The sequence below is a fragment of the Acanthopagrus latus genome, chromosome 7, assembly GCF_904848185.1.
Source record: "Acanthopagrus latus isolate v.2019 chromosome 7, fAcaLat1.1, whole genome shotgun sequence".
NCBI lineage: Eukaryota > Metazoa > Chordata > Actinopteri > Spariformes > Sparidae > Acanthopagrus > Acanthopagrus latus.
In genome coordinates, this window is record NC_051045.1 from 2,767,354 (window position 1) to 2,789,306 (window position 21,953).

The window sequence follows — 21,953 nt, forward strand, 5'->3', positions numbered from 1 at the left end:
TTCTCGGTACCTGGAGCTTATTTTTTGATTATGTCCATCCGTTTCTCTGAGCACATCCTGCTCCCCAGATGATGAACCCTTCAGCTGTTATTCTCTTCAGGTCAAGCCTCAGGGTTCAAGTCTTTGTTCAATCAAACATGCCAAAGATTTGATTGTTGGTCCAACAAAACAAGACATTTTACTGCCTCAGCTTCAGCTCCCTGTGATAGATTTTATCATGTGGATGGTGAAAATGTTAACGTGCTCAGGCCGTTTTGCTGGTATCTAAAAAAGTTATTGAGGCATCCTGGTCAAGTGATCTGATACTGTTAAAAAAAAAAAAAACTAAATCTACAAATTCTAAAATCTAAATAAAACAGTTGTCGCGCAGCCCTGCATCAATATGTCATTTGTTCTGTCCAATATTTTCAAATTGTAAAGAAGGTTTCAGCCTCTGGGCACTTCGTTTCTTTCAATTTTGAACGTGTCCTCTGTTGGAAGTTTGCATTCGTCAGCTGTTTTGCACACGAGTTCACATCAGCCCCACCGTAAGAGATGCGAGCCCTGCTGATTGAGCCAGTGATTACTGCTGGTGGTTAAACTTAGAGATACGTACTGTGGCGCGCACACACACACACACACACACACACACACACACACACACACACACACACACACGTGGTTAATGTGTTAAAGTTTATTTTTTATAGAGAGAAAAGGGGGAAGCATTATGTGCCGTGCTGCTTTTTTAACTGTGTGTATTAAACAGTGGTTGCTTTATTTCGTATGAGTACGGAGGCTACATCACCCCGGGTTGTGTGTGTGTGTGTGTGTGTTGGCATGTTTCGACACTGGTGTGTTTGTATGTACAGTTGTCTGCCTGTGTGTGTGTGTGTGTACAGTGTGTTCACAGGAAACTATAAACTGCTGCTCTCACCTTCTGGCTGTAGGTGCTTTTTATAGACACACACACTGAAATACAGAGATATCCAGACGTGTGAGTTTGGCAGAGAAGATGCCTGCCTCGATGTCTGTCTGCATGTCTGACCTTGGTAGGATGCCTGTGTCTGTTTCCCTGTGTGTCTGTGTGTGTGTGTGTGTGTGTGTGTGTGTGTGTGTGTGTGTGTGTTCCTAAATAAGAGTGGAGGGAAAACATAAGAGAAAGCTTGTCGTTCTATAAATATCTAGCTGGTGCTGTCGCTGCAGGGCCACTCCGAGTGTGTGTGTGTGTGTGTGTGTGTGTGTGTGCGTGTGTGTGTGTGTGTGTGTGTGTGTGTGTGTGTGTGTTCCTGCCTCTGTGGAAGTTAAGTAATGCCAAAAGTGCAGAGTAGAAAACAACTTTAAACCTTAATGAACCTGCGAGTCCAGTTCTGAGAGTAGAGACAGATTTACAGGTGCAGTGTGACTTCTGAGATAATTACTGGATCGGCTGAGAATGAGCCTTCTAGAATAAGATTCTAGATTCAGTCAATCAATCAAATGTTAGTTAATAGCGTGATACTGACTGAACTGCGAGGGTAGTGCGCCACCTGGACAATTTACAGCGCGAACACAAGTCATCTTGAAGTTTTCTGTCAACAATGTCAGCGGCTGCAAGAGTTTCTTTTGTTTAAAGACTGAGTGATGAACTTTTTGTGAGACGAGCATGAAGTAGACCGACATCAACAGAGCGGAGCAGTGACCAACACACACCAACACACACTGCGACATTGAGCAACTCAGGCTCTGAATCGAGTTGAATTGTGAAATTAACAAAAAGATGCAAACCCACATTTTCTAGTTGGTGCTTTTTAAACAATGATGTTGATCTCAGCACACTGTGGAGAAAACGAGTGTTTTGAGGACATCTTGGAAATGAAAGCTAATAGCATGTCAACACAAGCTCTGTAGAGAAAACAGCAACAGTGCAGCGATGTTTTGTGAATTATCAAGTGTCTGCATTTTTCTTTAATACCAATGCTTTGGTATTGGTGTTTTTTCTCTTGGTGTTTTTTCTCGAAAGATGCATTTCTTGGAACGATGCTCCATTTTCCAAAACTCTACACACAAGTGCAGAACTGCTCACTCATCGTAACAAACTTCAAACTTCCGAGTTGAAACTGAACTCACTGTGTAATTTTACATCTGAAATAAACTAAAGCACACAGTGACGCGAAGTTTGGGATCTTTAGTTAAAAGTCAAAGTTACAGTGTGTAGATGATGGTAGATAAAGATGCAGTTTGCTGTGTTGTCTTCTCTCTTCACTAAACTGAAAAATGTTCCCCCAGGTGAGTCTGGATGCCCGGGTTCGAGAGGTGATCAACAGGAAGATGCAGGACCCGACGCCTCACTCGTTTGAAGACGCCCAGCTACAGATCTACACGCTGATGCACAGGGACTCCTACCCAAGATTCCTCTCCTCCAACATCTACAAGTCGCTGGTTCACGGCGGCTCGCGTACCTCCTCCGAGTCCTAGTCCCAGACCCAGTCCCACACCTCCTCCTCTGATCCTGCACTCACAGGACTGATGCCAGACCATTTCATCGCCTCCCTCACATGCTCCTCCTCCTCCTCCCAGGACAGAACTGAAAAAGAAATCATCAGACTCTTCCTCCTGAATCCCAAATCTCTCCGATTACTGCCAAGACTTTCTTCTCTCTCTTTAATTCCCCCCCATATTTTAAACCTTCGGTTCTGCTGCCAACACCTCCTCTCTCCTCGTTTCCTCTTCTTGTCGCCGCTCTCCAGTTGAATCTCCTCTGCGTCGATCCCGCCAGAGTCTCTTTGTTCTCATTAAATCTCCCTCTCTTGCTTTCCTCTCTTCTCTTTTTCTCTTGAGATGTTACGTACAGTTAACAACACCAAACAGTATCAGGTGAATTTGTCCTGCAGTTGTTGTGACGAGTAAACAAAGAATTACTTTTTTTCCAGCCATAAATCCATTTTAAAAGGTTATTTTGTGAGAATGGAAAAGCCTCTGAAACAGCAGTGAGACCATCAGCAGGTGTACAACTTAAAGATGGTCGAGTTCGTCCACGAGCCAATAACTGAGTTCAGTCCATTCATCAAGAGGATCTTACTTACAAGCTTCTTCTAGAGCTTTCAGTCTCGTCTCACAGTCGTCCTCAGGAATTTGAACGGTGTGCGGGAGGATGTGGTTCAAACGGCCAGAAAAATCTGAGTGAACGCACCTCGAGTGAGATCATAACCAGAACATTATCAGATTTTTGCCACTGATAACGATATCGATAAATAACACAAACACATATTTCTGATTAGGGTCCCTTCAGATTGGTTTCTGAATGAATTGTTGCCAAGAATTCAACATTTGTACTCAAATTCTTTTCTTGATTATTGCGACTTTTAAACGCTGATACTCGTATATTAGCAGCGGCCATCTGACGTTTTACAGTTTAATAAATTATCACGTGCTTCTATTTTCCTACCATGCAGGTGCGTCAGTTAGATTTTCAGCGACAAACACGTCGTGTTTTTCATTTCTCTTTTCTTCTGTCCTCATATTCAATCTTCTGTCTCTTCTCCTCCTTCGTCTCTGTTCTTTTTTTTTCGTCTCACCGTCGGAGAGGGAAGCGATCTGGACGTGGAAGTATTTCTTTGGGATATCGTTTAGTGTTACGTGGAGATGCACATGATTACTTGGGAGATTTGAATGCGTTGCAGTGGGAGACACACGCCCGTGCCATGGATTCTAAGTGGATTTTTAATTTTTAATTTTTAATTTTTTTTTTTTACCAGTTTGCTCCTCCCCTCATGACCATACAATCACCTTTAAGAGCCAATTTAAAGGGGGCGTCCCTGACCTCCGCCCGCCTCATCACCTTGTTTTTCATCCTGCTGTTTTCTACGTCTGAACTGACCGAGAGGAAAAAAGACAAACACCGTCTGATTCCCTCTCTCTCCTTTTCTTTTTCTTTCTTTCAACTGGAAAACACAGGGTGCTCCCTCCATCCCCGCCGACAAACAAAAAGAAAAGTTTGTCTCCTTTTCCCGTCGTTTATTTATCCCCTCTCGATTTGCTGGATCAATCATTTCACTCCTGTGATAAACAAACGGACGAATGGATGGATGTCACTTCCTTCCAACTACTGATTTACAAAACAGACAAGACGTCTATTTTTTAAGAGAAAACTATACGGAACATTTTAACTATGTTGACTTTTTTTTTTGTTCTTTTGTTTTGTTTATTTGGTTTCTCCCTCTCTCCCGCCTTCCTGGATTGTTTTTCTTTTTTTTTTTCTTTTTGCAAGAAGAGGAAGATTTCCTCTGAGACTGTACTGATCTCCACCCAACGCAACACCACAGACGCCACAGACAGGTGCAATAAATCACTGGAGTTTGGAAAAACAACACACACAAACACACACACATGCACAACATTTGTGTTACTGTACTTCATGGGCTCTTTCTCTCCTTCGCATCTGAACTATAAACCATCTGAGAAATGACACGGTCTGCCAAACTAAAAGTTATCTACACCTCAGGTTCTGTTTGCAGTATTTCTGAATTGTATCTGTTGTGAAACATTTTTAATTTTTTCACTCGAGTATTTAAAGATGAGATAAACCTCTCCGATACATAATCATAAAAAAATGTACCTACCTAACGAAAGTTAGTCGCCTCCACAGATTTTCTAAATGATAGAAATTTCTTAATCATATGAAGAACAACACACCATTTATATATGAACCTTTTGATGTACAGTATTTATGTGACAAGTTTTCTTCTTCTAATAATAATTAATTTAGAGTTTAAACAATTATTTGACTCATTATTTGGTTGATTGACAGTTTCTCAAACATGAAGATTTTATGCTTTATGGAGATTTATGTCACTTTCAACTGAAATTATTTTTCCTTTTCATGACTAAACAATCCAAAAAGAACTTGCAGTTTAAATCGACTGTAAAAAAATATTTTAGTTGCAGCCCTAAATCATAGACTGAGTCTAACTGTTGACCTGAAACATCAGATCTTAACTCTAAAATTCTTTTTAGTGATAAAGGAAGAACTTTTAAGTGTCTAAAAAAACAGGTATGGCAGCCTCACATCAACAACATCTGGTGTTCACGATAATTCAGCCTCAGTTGAATCCTCTCCAGCAGACGTCCTGGAGGGTCCCGTATGAAATCAGTCAGGGGTCACCAGAGTGTAAAACTGGCAACTTCAGTTTTCTTCTGTCAGGAAGCAAAGAAGATAAAACGACCCTCCGCGTTCCCTAAAGATCCTCAAGTTTTAAATCAAGAAGTCAGAAGTCCTCAGAAGTATAGTAACACAAATAATCTCTCTCTCTCTCACACACACACACACACACACACACACACACACACACACACCAGGGTGGCCTACCTGGGCACTGCTGCTGCTGACCTCTGCCTCTGTGACCTCTCACCTTTGACCTCACCACTGTCTGTCGCCCACTCGGACGCCTGCTCCTGATTGGCTGCAGGAGGCCGCAGGGCTGAACTGTGGTTGGTCGATTCAGGAAGAGGGGTGGGAGGAAATCCCAGGTGCAAAAAAAATATATATAGATATATTAATGAGAAAACTAATTAAAAAAAAATACATATATAGAAGAAAAAAGATATTATGTGAGATGGGATGCTTACACCCAGTGCTTCATGGGAAATGTAGTTTGAGGAAAACAAATGTTTGTAGTTGTCTGCGGAGGCAGAAACAACAGGTTTTAAAAAAAAAAGATGCCTCGGTCTTCAGACTGGTCACTCAGAATGCATTTATCTTAGTATTGTTAATGTTATTTATTTTATATTTTGTTAAAACTGTGATTTTAATTGTACATATATAAACGGAAACCCTTGAACATCCAGTGAGAAGCAGCTTCATTTGTTCAGTGTTTGTGTCAGTGATTTTATTTTTCTTTCATCAGAAGTTCCTCACATCAGTAGAAGTTCATCTCTGATCAGTGGCAGCGTCTCTACTCACAATCAAACTCGAAACCTGACGCTTCTCTATGGAAGTCCTGCGAGGAAGAGGAAGAATTATTTATTTCTGTCAAAGTATTTTTTGTAAATCTCATCTAAATTATTTTGAGAATTGGTGGAAAAAAAACAGTTTTTCCAGGGTAACGTTTTTTGTTTTTTCCATCCGTAAAAACACAAGATTTGAAAACAGGACAATTTTTAAATTTTAACTTAATTTTTGTTATATTTTTGGTACTTGTGTTGTGACCCCTGTAGGTTTACTTCTGCATTGCAGGCGACATTAATGAATATTTACTGGAGGCTGATTGTTTTCTTCACACATGCTACTCATGTAAACTGTAGATGTCACAGACAGATGAAGAAGACGACTCGATGTGTGAGACGAGCTCGTCGCTGAGCCTGAAGAGAAAGAAAAGCTACTTTTCTCGTGTGAATCTGCAGTTTGAGTCGACGGTTTGAGCTGAAAGTGAACATGAACTGAGCGCAGACACACAAACCGTCAGTGTTGACAGTCCCAACACTCAGTTCCTAAAGGAAACCAACACACACACACACACACACACACACACACAGATCTGGTCTTTTTCCACACCTCATTGTAACCTGATATCTTTGTGTTTAGGACGGCTTGTGACACACACACACACACACACACATATTTAGGCTGCAGTACAGACACACACACCCACACAGTCTCGTACCATCATACCGTCACACAAACACACCCTTCTTTATCTGAACATCAGCGTTTCCTCTCTGGTTTTCTGTTGGTTCACACTGATTATCTACCATCTTGAGTTCTGACCCACCATGAAGTTTCTCACCTGCTGCACACTAAACATGGTGAATGATTGATAAATAAATAAATAAATATGTGGAGAAGTTGTGAGGTCAGTTTGGAATCTGTTTGCTGGTTCACTCAGTAACCGTTCTCCTCTCTCCGATCCAGCCGCTCTGCGTTGTGTCTCAAGACTTCAGTCTGTTTTCCATCCAGAGAGGAAGACATCCAACAGAACCTGGTGTCACGCCGGCCTTCCAGCGTCCCTCCACCTTCCTCCCTCTCCTCCACCTCTCCCATGCTCATGTATGGAAAGAGCTCGGCGGTGTTTCCACAACAAACACAACAGGAGCTTCCTCCGCTTCGCTTTCTCACCGCTTCTCATCGCCTCCGTCAACACCTGCATCGTCTGGAAAAAACAAAGCCGACGACTCTGGTTTCTGCTCCAGTCATCGTGATTTATTTAAATACTTGTATTTTTACATGTGGGGGGGGGGGAGTTTCATCAACAGCGATCCTGTTTACGTTTTCTCTAATAGTTTGATTAGAAATGACGACGCGTGAAAGCTCAGCGTCTGCCACAGTCAATTATTCAATTTAAGGTGATCATAAAGTGTTTTTCTTTTAACAGGGCGTCTGTTAATAAAGTTGGTTTAACTTTCAATACTGAATTCATGTAAAAATGTATTCAATGCCAGTATTGAATAAATCTGATTCCAATATTCTATAAACTCTGCTGTAAAGGAGACGTACGATGTTTGTTTTCAGGTTCATCATTTTATTATTTCACTACGAGAACAGGTTGATCATTTTCCTGATGTTTTAGCTCCTGTCTCTTTAAGGCCCCGCCCCTTTTGAACCACCACAGCCTCCTCTGATTGGTCAGCTCACACATGCCTGACCCAGCACCGCTAACAATAACACCAGAACAGCTGTGCTTATGTGACAAACTAGCTGCTAGACATAAATATGGAAAAAATGTGACATGGTGACGTAGTGTGATGTCACAAAGTCGCAGCATTAAAGGCGACGTGGCGTTTCAGGGACGGTGTTGTGTGGGAGAGACGAGCTTCTGTTGGTTGATTTTTTACATGCTTATTAAACATGATTATTAAAGGAACATGACAAGTTGTTGACACTTGTTATCTTTCTGTTCAAATTTACAGAAAGACCAACAGCTCTCTAATAAACTTCATTTTATCAGCAGCCTACCAAAGATTAAAATCTGTGAAACTCCAGGAAGACAAATAAAGGAGGAACCACGCTGATGTCATCTTGATCCAAGAGCAACTTTAATATAAATGTTCAAGGGCAAAATATGTGGCAGCACAACATGGCAAAGAAAGGCACATCCACTGTTTCCACAAAAGGCCCTAATGTGATTTCAGTCTGGCTCAAAGCTTCATCTACCGTAAGAAATTAACTCCAAGTGCTCCATGCAAAACAAATTAAACCAATACGACAACATGAACTCTCTCTCTCTAAATATATTATAGCTTTTTTAGTTTTTATATAAAAAAAAAAAAAGAAATTATACAAAATAAAGAAAATTCACAATCAATTCACTTTTAGCTTGATGATGGAATAATACACACACACAAACGTCGTCTTCAGCAGAACTGTGAGAGAGACAGACAGAAAGCAGGATTTCAAAAATGAACATATGAACATCAGCGTCATCATATTTAGTGTTTCTGGAGAATTTATCTCCAGCGTTTGTTTGCACATTTGTTCCCGGAGTTTAAAGCGGTCGTGTAACTCAGCGTCGCTTCATTAAACCCATTTGTTTCTGTTTGAAATGTCAAGTCCTCCCTCCAGGTCTCACATTCTACTGACGACAACAACAACACACACACACACACACACACACTTCCCACAAACCATCAGCTCCTCAAATTAGTCGCTTCACCTTGACCGAGAGCCGCGGGCTAAATAAGGGACGGACCGGAAAAACTACTATGAGGAAAAAGGTGGGGAGGAGTAAACATGGAGGGATGAGATGGAGGGAGGAGGGTGAAAAGGACAGCGGGAAGGTAAAGAGGTGTAAACGAGAGAGCAGGAAGACAAGGAAAGAAGGTGAGGGGAGAAGAAATGAAGAAAGTGAAAAAGTGAAGTAAAGTTTTAAAAGATGTAGAGAGGCAGTGGGAGGAGACAGAGAGCATGAACAGGTAGAAGGAAGCAGGTGAGCGGAGAGGAAGAAGAGCAGAGGTCAGTCTCTGCTGCCATCATGTGGTGAGAAACTGTTACTGCAGTCTGGTCACTGTGGCCTAATTTAATGACTCAACCTGCATGTGAATACTTAAATTAATAATTAAAAAAAAGTGTGTGTTTTTCTTTTTTTTCCTGGAAGTCACACCATGCAGGAGTTGTGTGTTGCAGCGACTCCTCATCGTTTCTTTACCTTCCATCGGTTTCCGCAGCTGTTACACAGCACGAAGGTGGTCATGGGCTCATCAGCACTGCGTGTCTGCACCTGTACAACACCAACACACACGAAAAACTGAAGAGTGAAGCACTTTCATCGTGTGTGTGTGTGTGTGTGTGTGTGTGTGTGTGTGTGTGTGTGTGTGTGTGTGTGTGTGTGTGTGTGTACCTGTGTGTATGAGCAGCTCTTTCCGTGACACTTGTTGCAGATGAACATGTCCGTCTCCGTCCCTCCGACCTTCGACAGCTGATGCTCTCTGATGGACTCTTTGGTCAGATTCTCTCTGATCTGCTTCAGCTCCGCACTCGCCATCTCCTGCACGCACACACACACACACACACACACACACACACACACAGGTTAGGTTTTGTGTTATGACTTGAGAACTGGTGGACCTGCCTTCTTTTTTTCTCTGAGATAATGTGTTTTCACACATGGACAAATAAAAAATCCTAAAAAGAAATTCAAATAAAAAAGATTTTTACGAGCAGTTTAACACAAAAAAGATAATCTGGAATTTGATTTTTATTTTTTTTCTTTACCTGAAAATAAATATGCAACTGATTTGTGTTTTTCTGTCTGTCTGAGCCCAAAACACAGAACACATCTGGGATAAAAACTTCTCTTTGGCCTTCATCTACACACAGACGTACATGCACCGACACGTTTAAACTGTCAACTAATCTAATCTTAAAACTAATTCTAACCCTAAAACAACCCATAACACAGGCGAACCCCTCGAGGAGATAACAATGAGACAAAACGTCTGCACGTCTGACCTCAGCAGTCATGCTGGCGATGCGATGAGGCGAGATGTTCCCACACAGGACGTTACGCCGCAGGTCTGGATTCTTCTGGTCCTTCAGGTTGGAGATGCGGCTTCGTAGGCGAGTTTTGTATTTAATGTCTGTCGACTTGAACTCCTGGAAGATCTGTGGGCACGAAGAGCGGTCAAGGACAAAAACGCTGGACGAACAAATACATTTATACATTTATTAAAGTAAAAACAGCTCAGAACAAGTGAAACACAGAGAATTAACATCTCTGGCTCAGGAGTGAATCCAGCTCTGTTTGGTCTTGAAGGATATCTTCTTCGATTTGTGCTGCGAGGTGCTCACAGTCGACTCCGATGGTCCGGTGGTCATCTGGAACACACAAACAGTGACTGCACTTTAAAAAATGGTGACATACATTAAGAATCAGAGCAAAACAAACAAGGTTAACAAACAAACACAAATAAACTAAAACTGTTGTTTTCCGCTCATTTTCACACATGAAAAACACAAAACAAAATTTTTCTGAAAAAAATTCTCCTGAAATACATTTCATTTTCTTTGCTTGATTTCACACTTTTTCAAATGTTTTTTTTTTTTTTTTTTTTTTTAATTTGCTTTTTACTTTCAACATGTTTTCACCAGTTTCTCCAGGCATGAACATGGTATTTTAAAAAAAAAAAAAAAATTTGGGTCACCAAAAACCAAACATTTTCTGTAACCTTGTGTTTTTAAATGGGCACAGAGAAATTAAATCTACCCCAGTAGAAAACATGCACGCTCTCAGTCTAATGTAGAACGCGAGGTTGTCGTGTGCTTCAGCCTGCTGAAGTCAAAATGAGTATCATTTAACGAAATGAGCCTCACTAAAAAAAAAAAAAAAAAAAAAAATAGAAATCTCCTGAAAAAAATATTTCACACAAGAAAACATTTTCTAAATAGGAAGATGAAAGGAAGATGGTTTTACACATGAAAAAAAAGTTTCATTTTCTTTTAAATTCATTTTTATACATGTTGATTAAAATTAATTTACAAAGCTTGACCGAGAAAAACTTTTGTCTCAATCATATAACCATGAGAGAAAATAATTTAAATCCGAAATTGTATCGCCAGAAACAAAACAAATGTCCACTTGCCCCTCATTGCTTCTGTAATACTGTGTTCAGTGAGCACAGAGAAATTAAAACTCCCAAAGAAGAAACCATGAGGTAATCATGCACTTCAGCCGCTCGTGGTTAAAATTGATTTAACACAAACGCTGAAGAAAATGAGGTGTATGTCAAAACTCTTTTTCTCCTGAATCTTTTTTTCCACGCATGAAGAAAAAAATATCCTGGGGAAAAAATGTTTTTCTTCTGATAGGAAGATAGGAAACATTTAAAAATTAAAAAAAAATAAAAACCCATTTGGGAGAATATCCAGGCAAAACTTCACCAAACGTTTTTCCTCCTGGTCTCACAATATCAGAGAAAAACAAACAAAATCAGGCTTGAAAAATTATCGTCATCAGCTCATGATGTCGTTGCAATTCAAATTTATTTTATTTTATTTTTATTCTGCGCCCCTTAAAATATCAAAATCTATAAATATCAGCCTCCAGCTCCGGTCAGCGTCTCAACATAAAATAAATGCGTCCTCACCGTCAGTCTGCAGCGCCGCCACCAGCAGCTCTCGACACTTGTTCCTCACGCTGTCAGTGGTGACGGGCGGCGGGGGGAAGGAGGTGACCCGAGGGGGGAGGGCTGGGGTGGTGGGGGAGGTGGGAGTAGTGGGAGTAGTGGGGGAGGTGGGCGTGGTCGGGGACTCTCCTGACTTCTTACTGCTGAGCAGGAGAGAGACAAACAGGACATCACTCCAATAAAAGGAACATTTCACTTTAAATCCTCTTCTGTTATTAAAGAAGCATCAAATGCAAAATCTCACTGTAGTGAAGTCTATCTTTAACTAAAAGTGACCTCATCACTGTGCGACGGACCTTTTCTCACTGCTGCCGGAGTCCTTGGAGGTGGACGATGACCTCACAGGAGAGCCTTCCTTCTTCTTCTCCTCTGAACCGTCTGCAGGACGACACACAGAACAATGAACCGACACACTGACGCGACAGCAACGCACAGTGTGACGCTGAAAGGCCAACGTGCATCCACGAGTTAATGGATGTCCAGTTTGTGCTGCAGGCGTCAACTAACAAGATGCTCTGTCGTCATTTATCAGTACTATTGATAAATGCTTCCAGAACGTAAGGATTTGCTGCTTTTCTAGCTTTGATATCATTAGAAGTTACATTTCTTTGGTTTTTGGACTGTTGGTCTGGAAAAACAAGACATTGACGGACTCACTTTTCTGTAGACTGAACAATTAACTACAGTAACCTTAAATAGATAACTGACAGATAAATCAATAATAATAAAACATGCATTTTTCTACCTCAACATCTCACACACACACACACACACACACACACCCAGCAGTTTCTTCCAGGACTTGATGAGAGCTTTGGCCAGAGTCTGAACTTCTTCCTCTGAGCTCTGCTTCCTCACAGCGTTCACCGACATCCCGACTCTGGTCGACTGCAGAGAGAGAAACACTGAGATCATCGTCACGTCAGAAGAGAGCGAGAAGCTGCTCGCCTTGTTCTCACGGACATGTAGACGCAGGTCCACACAAACACGGGATATAAAAACTGAGCCTGTAAATAAGTAGTAACTTAGATGTGAACTAGTCTAAACTGGCAATAAGCAGGATTATCATGATGAGGTATCAAATTCCCCAATAAGCTTCGATGTCACTGCACGATTTTGTCAGGAACTTCTTATCGATGAGATCAGAAGGACAGAAGGTGAGATCAGATCTCCGGCTTGGCTGATGTCAATGTCGTACTTTAAGAGATTTTAGTATTAGTGGTTCTAGTAGTTATGCTGCAATTCACAAAGCCCAACTTTTCTGCCATGAACAGCTTTCTATCTTTTTTACGTCATGTAGCAGTTTGAACTGATTGATCGATGAGGTGACTTTGCCCTAATCTCTTAGATCAGCTGCTGTAGTTGCTCGTGAAGTTTACAGACTTGCCACATAAATCAGGAATATTGACGCTGACATATCAAATTCTAGACTTGCGATGGATTACAGCAACACACGAGTCGACCTCACATCTCATTTATACTCAGCATTCGACGCGTGAACAGATACGACCTTTGTACTCTGTGTTCATTTCGTCCTGGTCTCGGCACGTTTTCTGAAATAAAAGCTGCAGTACCTCAAGAAAACACTGGGGGCAGAGTAGCTGACAGGCAAAGAAGTCTGAACGATGGCGGATATCTCACTGAAAATTACATTTGTCGCTGATATTTTTCTTTGATAATAAAAAAGTCACAAGAAATCTCCGTCTGTCTCTCTTGACCCTCAGCTGCCCCCTGCTGGATGCACTGCTTACCATCCATGCCAAATGTAAAGAACACAGTTACGGTCATGTTGTTTGAGATGGATAATAGCATCGTGTTTGACTTCAGGTGCACTTGGTGGTGTTCGGTGACATGGCGGAGGGGTGGAGCCGATTACCTGCAGGGTCTCCAGAGACATCTTGATGTTCTTGAGTTCCCTCAGCAGGTCGAGGGCTCCGTCCTGCAGACACAACAACACAGCATCGTCACGGTCGGTCACACCCTGCAGATGAATCTGTCACGTTGTTTAATCTGTTTGATCGTGCGTCTGCTAAAGAGAAACGACAAAGCATCTCTGCGTCCATGACCAACGTGTGTTCAAACCGACAGATTTGTTTTCGGTGGACGTCGTTTATCCAGCTGCTGAAGTCGTTTTGTAGCGATGTGAAGATTCACGGCTTCGTCCAAACATCCCACCCACAGTCAAACAGCTGCCACCCCGACGCCCCGAGTCGATCGTCCAGGGTTCACTAAAGGTTACTGAGAGAGTGATGGAGGCACGACATTGAATCTTAAATGGAGGACAGAGAGGAATCGACGCCGGAAGTTTCATATTCAGGCAAATTAAGTGGCAGAAGTGGTCCAGAATCTGCTCCTCGTCCCCTGAGAAGATCCGAGATGGCCTTAATTTGACAGGACGACTGCTGACTGGAGTCGTACGTATCTGTGATGAAGCTGATTTTTTATTTCTCTCAGAAATAATCTTCATGTTTGGCTCTACTGATGGTTTGGTCACTCGAGTTCCATCACTGCTCCCTTTAGGAACCTTTACTCCTCGTTTTCGGATTATTTCCAGATTTACATGATGACAATTTCAGAGACTTTCAATGTGGCCTCAGAAACTACAAACTTGAAACTACAAAACCTCAAAAAGGGAACTGATTATGCATTTTTTTTCCCTTCGCACATGAAACTTAAAAAGCCCCAAATCCACGACAACAAAACTCCTCGTCAGAAGTCCGTCAACAGCATAACAACCAACCAACCGAGCCAGCTGACTGCTTTCCTGCCAAGTTGAGCGGAGCCGCACCGGTAACGGACCTGCGTCTGTAGGAGGTCCAAGCCTCCGATCGTAACGAGCACCGTCTCCTCCTCCGATCAACACTCGACTTATTTCTCTGTGTGTCTGTTCTTTCAAACGTCTGCTGTGTTTTGCTGTTTCATCGTGTTCTCTTTCAGCCGCTTCAGCAGTCGTGTTTTAGGTCCTGCTGGTGAAAACGCAGCGTTTCCTGTTATGCTGCTTCAAAATAAAAGCTTTTTGAAATGACTAAACATCCACTGAAGAACGTACAGGACATTTAGTGTGTTTGTTACTTGAATTAGCGGCGCAGCTTTGTTAGCGGTGATTCTTCGATGGCTCTGCAGGATCGAGACAAGAGCATCATCGGTTTAAAGACACACCTTGAAGCAGGTAGCCCAGGTGTGTTGGAAAATTCAATAAAATAAAACATAAAACACACATGGAGAGGATCCAAATGTCACAAAACAAACCTCACAGGTGAGCATTAAAAACTCAACGTATCAGGTCACATTTTCCTCCCTTGTTAGACATATTTTCAAAATAAAGTTCTACATGTTCCCTCACTAATTTGCTGACTTCTCTCTGTTTGTCGTCCATTTTAAAAAGTAAAAACTACATTTTCCAGAAGTTTCCTGAGAGCACATGTTAAATGTTAATAACCCTGTGCGTCACTGTCCTTGTTTTAAATGTAAATACAGATAATATTCAGAGTTTTAACCTCATTTACAGCCTCACTCACTCACTCTGGGTGTGGAGTTAACAGCCTCTCAGGTGAGCTGGCTGGATAAATGACTCACAGGTGCGACAGCTGCTGTGATTTTATAGACAAACAGCAGCAGCAGTTAGCGGTGAGGTGGAGGCAGAAACAGCAGCAGCAGTTAGCGGTGAGGTGGAGGCAGAAACAGCAGCAGCAGTTAGCGGTGAGGTGGAGGCAGAAACAGCAGCAGCAGTTAGCGGTGAGGTGGAGGCAGAAACAGCAGCGGTTAGCGGTGAGGTGGAGGCAGAAACAGCAGCAGTTAGCGGTGAGGTGGAGGCAGAAACAGCAGCAGTTAGCGGTGAGGTGGAGGCAGAAACAGCAGCGGTTAGCGGTGAGGTGGAGGCAGAAACAGCAGCAGTTAGCGGTGAGGTGGAGGCAGAAACAGCAGCGGTTAGCGGTGAGGTGGAGGCAGAAACAGCAGCAGTTACCTGTGAGGTGGAGGCAGAAACAGCAGCGGTTAGCGGTGAGGTGGAGGCAGAAACAGCAGCAGTTGGCAGTGAGGTGGAGGCAGAAACAGCAGCAGTTAGCGGTGAGGTGGAGGCAGAAACAGCAGCGGTTAGCAGTGAGGTGGAGGCAGAAACAGCAGCAGCAGTTAGCGGTGAGGTGGAGGCAGAAACAGCAGCAGTTAGCGGTGAGGTGGAGGCAGAAACAGCAGCGGTTAGCGGTGAGGTGGAGGCAGAAACAGCAGCGGTTAGCAGTGAGGTGGAGGCAGAAACAGCAGCGGTTAGCGGTGAGGTGGAGGCAGAAACAGCAGCGGTTAGCGGTGAGGTGGAGGCAGAAACAGCAGCGGTTAGCGGTGAGGTGAGCTCTGTTTTCGCACCGTGTGTTTCCAGAATGATCTCCTCTGAGCGGCTGAAGGTGGAGCTCATCACCTGATCTGTTGTTCGGCTCTTTTCACTCACCGTGTTCTTCTTGTGCACCATTTTATCCAGCTTTTTGGCGATGCGCTCCACTTCCTGGTTTTTCGCCATGTTTCCAGCGTCACTCGTCCTCCTGCGCTGCGGAGAGAAGCTCCATGGATGTGGAGGGAAACTCTCCTCCTCTCCTCCTCTTCTTCTCTTCTCTTCCTCTCTTCTCCTCTTCACGCTGCAGCCCGTCTGTCTCCTTCCCTCCCAGCTGCCGACTGAATCTCGTTTGTTGTTGTGGGACACTGAGGGACGCTGGGAGATGTAGTTCTGCCCGAACTCAGCCACTGGACCGAAACTTTTTAATGGGACCCAGAAAACCACAGACGGGATCGTACTGCGATAATGGTGTGAGGTGAAAAGTTCAAATAATGAGAAAAAGGTAAATGAGCAGATAGAAAGTCTTAATTGTGATTTAAAAGTCAAAATAATGAGATAAAAAGTCAATCATGAGAGGAAAACCATAAAAAATGAGATTTAAAAAGATCAAAATTATCATTTAAAAGTCCTGATAATGAGTTAAAGTCATAATTATGAGTAAAAGGTCATAAGTATGATATGAAAAGTAAAATAATATATGAAAATTATGAAAAGATTCATGAATATGATTTGTAAAGTAAGAATAATTGGAAAAAAGTAAAAAATATGAGAAAAGTCATTATGATAAGAACAGTAAAACAAAAAAAGTCAAAATGATAAAATAAAAAGTAGAAAGTATGAGATCATTATCCTAATTATAAGGAAAAAGTCAAATAAATGAGATAAAAAGTCAAAATTATCAGATGAAATTCAAAATTATGAGATAAAAAGTAAAGAAAAAAACTGATGCTAAGTCAACAGAATCTGGTAAAAGTCCTGATAACGGGATAAAAAGAAAAGGAAAAAAAGAGGAGAAAAAAGTTATAATTAGGTTATGAAAAGTTAAAGTCATGAGATAAAAAGTCAAAATTATGAGACTAAATTTAGGAGACTGAAACTAAATGACTCCCAGCAGCCACAGACAGAATAATACTGTGATAATTTTAGTCTTTATCGCATAAACAAGATAAATATCAAAGCAAAACCAGCAAAATTTGAAAACTTTGAAAACCTCAAAATGATCCGATAAGGACTCATAAATACGATCTGTGCAGCAGGAACATCTCTCTGTGTTTATATCTGGTCAAAGGTTTGATCAGTTATATTGTGAAACCTGATTTTGTCTGGTTTCTCACATTTCTCCGTGTCTTTGAGGAGATTCTGAACATCGAGATATTCTGTAGCTCTACTGGACCAACAGAACTCAGAGTCGTCACCGATGACAGAACCACAGTTTTAACTGTCGTCGACTTTGTGTTCATCCTCCACAGTGTGTCTAAATCCAGTCCGGACCGTCCTGCCACAACAGATCAGCTCAGACAAATGACTACAGGATACTCCACACATGGGTGGATTACCCAGCGGGCCTGCCGGGCCCAGGCCCGGGGGCCCAAAGGGCTCAGCAGGGGGGGAGGGGGGCCTCTAAAGCCGGAGTGAAGTCACTGTTTTTAACTTTGGTGTCAGAAACACTGAGGGAATGTTCAAAACATTCAGTCTGGAGATGTGAGGACAGAGAAACCATCTCGTCCTGCTTCTTCACACGAACACACCGAGCTGTGAAACGTCTCGTCGAGCTTTAACTCTGCAGGACGGATCAGAACCGTAGATCTGTTTCTGCCTCACACGGAGTTACATCGGAGGGATTTAAACATTAGTTCAGTGACACTCTGTCTGTTTTTAAAGGGAACACACACCTTGTTGGGAAACAAACAGAGCAGAACTGACTGAAAACTGGATGTATTTCCTTTATTCTGCCACTAGATGTCAGTGTTGGTACATCACTCTGTACTTAATGTCCAGCAGCAGGACTGTTGATATGTACAGTACATTTATACTGTGTGTGTGTGTGTGTGTGTGTGTGTGTGTGTGTGTGTGTGTGTGTGTGAGACCAAACTCTGTAAATATATAATTCACCATTTTATTTGGACACCATTTGACTTCTTTGTGTCTGCAGGTTGTTAAAAAAGGTCCAGTTGTGTTTTTTTTGTTTTGTTTTGTTTTTTGTTTTTTTTCAGTTTCTTCCAGGTTAGAAGCTGAAATATATTAACCTGGATGTGATTTATAAATAATAAAGTAAATTTTTTTTAATAAGTGAAAGTCAAGTAAAATCAAAAGAAGCAAAAGAGCAAAATTGTGTTTTAAAAGAAAATTAAAAATGATTCTGACTCAAGATTTTGGCAATTTTCTCAAAAGTTTCATTCAACATGTAAAATAGTTTGATTCTGTATTTTTGTGCTGTAGGAGTTTAAGGTTTATTAGGTGATTTTTAAAGTAAATAACCTGCATTTATTCTGTCTCATGACCTCATCACAGTGTGGCAGATTTATTCTACTTTCATAAAAAAAAAAAAAAAACACGTCAAACAAATATCAGTTTATTTTTTTTGGAAATCTGCCTCAATATTACAGAACAAAGCTACATGATGAAGGTCGGGAGGGAAAATCTCTTTGTGAACCACTGATCCTCTAACAGTGGGTTGGATAAATAAGGAAACAACTAGAACAACTTACCTGGGACACAAAATAGTTGAATACTTGGATATTTTCACTTTTTCAGGGCGTCTTAAGAATGTTTCAAATTAAACATTCGGGGAAAGAAAACTCTCAATTTGCTTGACGTGTTTACAGTTTAGCTCCACTTTATCTTTTACACCGAAGTCTGTTTTTTTAAAAACAGTTCTTTCATTTGTTATTTGTCGTCCTGCGTTATGTGAATAAAAGCTAAATAAAGCCTTTAATCTGAAGACGACACGTGTCAGTCAGATTTCATCTTCACAGACGTCATCGCTGCTCGAGGCCTCGATCAGCCTCTGTTAGCGTAAAACGCCCGGATCTCTCACCCAGCAGTTAGCAGTCAAGTTGCATTGTGGGTAAAAGTTTCAATGATAAATAATGTGTGTAATAAGAGAGAGATTCTCTGGTTCTGCTGCATCCATTGTGATTTTAAGAGAGTTTTATGGTTGCGAAAAATCTCCATTCCTTTTCTTCGATTCTTTCATTTCTTAACTCTCCTCTCATCTCTCTCTCTCTCTCTCTCGTTCCTTCTTGTCTCCTCTTCCTCCGTGGATTTCTTTCTCCATCTCTTCTCCAGCTCCTCGTCTTTCTCCCAGCCGGACAGTTTCTCCGATTCTGCTGCATCCAGTTGAGATTTTCTAGAGAATTACGAGATCCCAAACTTTGACGAGGTGTTAGAAGACGACCTCGCGTCACTATGACCCCGATCTATTCCAGAGATGCACCCTGCAGGACAGCGGGTATTGATTTATGTCGAGGACGAACAAAAACAAATAGAAATGTCCAATTTTCTTTTTTTTTTCTTGTGTGTGTCTTTTTTTGCTGTAATCCAGAACAGATTTTTAGATTTTAAACAAACTTCCCCGCCGCTGCCTGCCAGCTCCAGCTCAGTGAGGGTCTACTGTAGCGGTCGTGTCTCTTTCTCTCTCTCTCTAAATTTAAATCAGGCTCTCCTCTCGGCATTCCAGACGAGTAAATAATTCTTGGAGAAACTTTTTTCTTTTTTTTTTTTTTTTTTTGCTCTCATGAATTCTTGCTGCTTGATGTCTGCAGCCAAGATCCTCCTCCAGCTGAGGATCTGCAGAGCAGAGCTGGCAGCGACATCGACAGCTGCCGGGTGAGATAGCTGCCAGTCCGAGTGTGTGTGTGTGTGTGTGTGTGTGTGTGTGTGTGTGTGTGTGTGTGTGTTTACTACAGAAGACCTGCAGAGCTCAGAGGTATGCAGCGAGTGGGGGGGAAAAGATGCTCCTCCAAAAACCTGATTGAAAGGAAACAAAAGCAGCTTCTTCGTCCTCTTCTTTCCTTTTTGATTCTTTCTCTCTTTCCTTTCTTTTTCTTCCTCTCATGAAAACAAAGCAGAATACGTAAAATACAACAATGAATATTCAACGGTTGTCATTTTCCCTCATTGTCCTGATTCGTACCAGGTGTGTGAGAGTATCAGGCTTGAGCTAACTTGATAGAACAAGTGAGTGAGTGTATTTATTCTATCTACCAGCTTTCTCATTTCAAATGCGATGCAAATGATCTTTTAAGTTTGCACAACGCCTCGTGAATCCATGAGCAAAGTGATGAAGGTGAAATAAAAGCTGTTCCAACAGCTGAACGCTGCTCAAGTCGCACCAGTCGATCTTGTCAAAGACACCTGACGATATTATTTCACTTCGTCTTTGTTGCGTAAAAAACAAGATCCTTTCAAATTTCATTATGTTTTTGTGGCGACTGAAAACCAGATGTGTTTCACGAGAAGTCAGATCATCTCTATCCACGATCGAGACGACCACCTCGCATGAGCACAGCGTGGTGACGAGAGAGAGAGAGAGAGAGAGTAAAACTCAACATAAAGTTTGGTTTGAACCTCTCTTCAGCTTTCTTTTTCAGGCCGCATCCTGATGCGACAGGCAACAAAAATGACGAGACACTGAAACATGACGGCTCTTCACAGAATCTCATCTCTGTTTTCCTTCTTGTCTTCCTCCTCCATCTCTTCTCCACCTCCTCATCTTTCTTTAGTTTCTTCTTGTCTCTGGTATCTCTTCTCTCTCTTATTTGTAACCTTTGCTCCTCTTTTTTATCGTCCTTCTGTTCTTCTTCATACTCTTTAATTCTGCCGTGTGTGAACTAACACGTGGCAGGTGAACTGAATGTATTTGCTCATCGTTGTTGACGCTGACGATGTTTTTTATGGCGCAGATCATCAGCAGCTTCCACCGAAGTTTATCCATATTCAAAGTTTTTCGAATATTTCCAGCGAACAAACAAAAGGCAAATGTCGGAAAAGGGCGGTCGGTGATGTGATAGATGATGGAAATATAATGAGAAAAACATTGACCTGCGAAATCAAACAAATGAGTCACGTCCCTCCTCTGCATCTGTGATCTGACAACCGTTTCCTGAGAACTGAGTTCAAGAAACTTATATCGTAATTCAGCTTGTTTTTTTTTAATGAGTAACTGCAGAAAGTTCAGTAAACATCAAGTTTAACTTCTTTATAACTCACCCTCTGATTCATGATTAGTTTGAAGTGGGTCGGTATTGACTTTACCAAACTTTCCATCAGCGCGAGGAGATAACGACCCTTTCAGCTTCGCCTTCAGCTGCCGTGGGGGATGATGGCGTTTGGATTCTTGGTAAAGTTCCTCTGCGCTCTCTGACCTTCGGCGATGGATTGACCCCCCCGACGGCAGGAACTGTCGGCTCTACCTGCTGTAGATCTATGTACCCAGGAAGTGTTTGTTCTGTGTGTATCAGATCAATGAAACCTTGCTTTCAGCTGCTGGATTCAGGAAGTGCCCTCTTCTCGTGATCTATGGACTCATTCGAAGTCACCTCTGACGCCAGGAAGTGCTTCTCCGCTCCAAATGGATCTTTGGAGTCTCCGTTATTGACCATCCGAAGCAGGAAGCGCCCACTCTCCTTGATCTGGAGCTGTTCATTCTGACCCCTTGGCACCAGGAAGTGTCCTTTTCTACTTAGACTAGATCTATGGAGTCGGTGCTAGTTATGACCTCAGACAGGAAGTTTCCTCTCTGGTTGGATGGATGGAGCTATTCTTACTTCCTTCAGAGAGCAGGCCAAGTATTGTGTGGAGTCGGCTCCGTCTTCCGCTCTGATGGTAAATGAGTCTGCGGAGGCTTCGTCGGAACGGAGGCTGTTTTCATCATTTCTTGATGTGAGTAAGATGCTTGTTAAGATTTGGTTCTTCAGTCACTGACTCAATATAAACAGACTGTCTGGGGAAAAATTTGGTTTTGTAATTTCACTGGAACTTGTTGGGATGCGTTCCCTGCTTCAAACTTCACGTTTTAGATCGCTGAAGCTTTTTTTTTTGTTATGAAATGCAGCCA

At 42.0% G+C, this 21,953-nt stretch overlaps 2 protein-coding genes and 1 long non-coding RNA gene across 15 annotated transcripts in view; 2 read left to right on the forward strand and 1 right to left on the reverse strand.

Moving 5' to 3' along the window:
- Positions 1-5,808, forward strand: part of rgs19 (regulator of G protein signaling 19) — a 32,665-nt gene extending 26,857 nt beyond the window's left edge. For all 9 annotated transcript variants that reach the window (XM_037104541.1, XM_037104540.1, XM_037104545.1 and 6 more), the window contains one exon: positions 2,248-5,808. In XM_037104541.1, the coding sequence (XP_036960436.1) occupies positions 2,248-2,436 (189 nt within the window). In that variant the 3' untranslated portion in view covers positions 2,437-5,808. The remainder of the gene's footprint in view (positions 1-2,247) is intronic.
- A 2,159-nt stretch (positions 5,809-7,967) lies between these two features.
- On the reverse strand, positions 7,968-16,229 carry tcea2 (transcription elongation factor A (SII), 2). 5 transcript variants are annotated; one of them, XM_037105625.1, is made up of 10 exons: positions 16,013-16,229; positions 13,451-13,513; positions 12,357-12,462; positions 11,871-11,952; positions 11,536-11,714; positions 10,211-10,267; positions 9,902-10,056; positions 9,291-9,437; positions 9,099-9,170; positions 7,968-8,316 (listed from the first exon to the last, which is right to left on the reverse strand). In XM_037105625.1, the coding sequence occupies exons 1-10, from the start codon at positions 16,079-16,081 to the stop codon at positions 8,308-8,310; spliced, it is 939 nt and encodes a 312-aa protein (XP_036961520.1). In that variant the 5' UTR covers positions 16,082-16,229; the 3' UTR covers positions 7,968-8,307. The 5 variants fall into 5 exon arrangements, with proteins under 5 accessions (XP_036961520.1, XP_036961519.1, XP_036961523.1 ...); XM_037105624.1 differs by having other exon boundaries at positions 11,536-11,717; XM_037105628.1 differs by lacking the exon at positions 16,013-16,229 and adding an exon at positions 15,931-15,951 and having other exon boundaries at positions 11,536-11,717.
- A 32-nt stretch (positions 16,230-16,261) lies between these two features.
- LOC119023574 lies at positions 16,262-18,615 on the forward strand. The gene is made up of 2 exons (XR_005076292.1): positions 16,262-16,397; positions 17,365-18,615. It is a non-coding gene; the product is annotated as an uncharacterized LOC119023574 (long non-coding RNA).
- Positions 18,616-21,953: the final 3,338 nt, after the last annotated feature.

Bases quoted from the DNA above. Each gene is read 5' to 3' on its own strand.
- tcea2 (XM_037105624.1), bottom strand. From the start codon at position 16,081: ATGGCGAAAAACCAGGAAGTGGAGCGCATCGCCAAAAAGCTGGATAAA. The intron at 13,514-16,012 runs GTGAGTGAAAAG...TTGTGTCTGCAG, and splicing joins TGGTGCACAAGAAGAACACG to GACGGAGCCCTCGACCTGCT. The intron at 11,953-12,356 runs GTGTGTGTGTGT...GTCGTCCTGCAG, and splicing joins GTCCTGGAAGAAACTGCTGG to ACGGTTCAGAGGAGAAGAAG.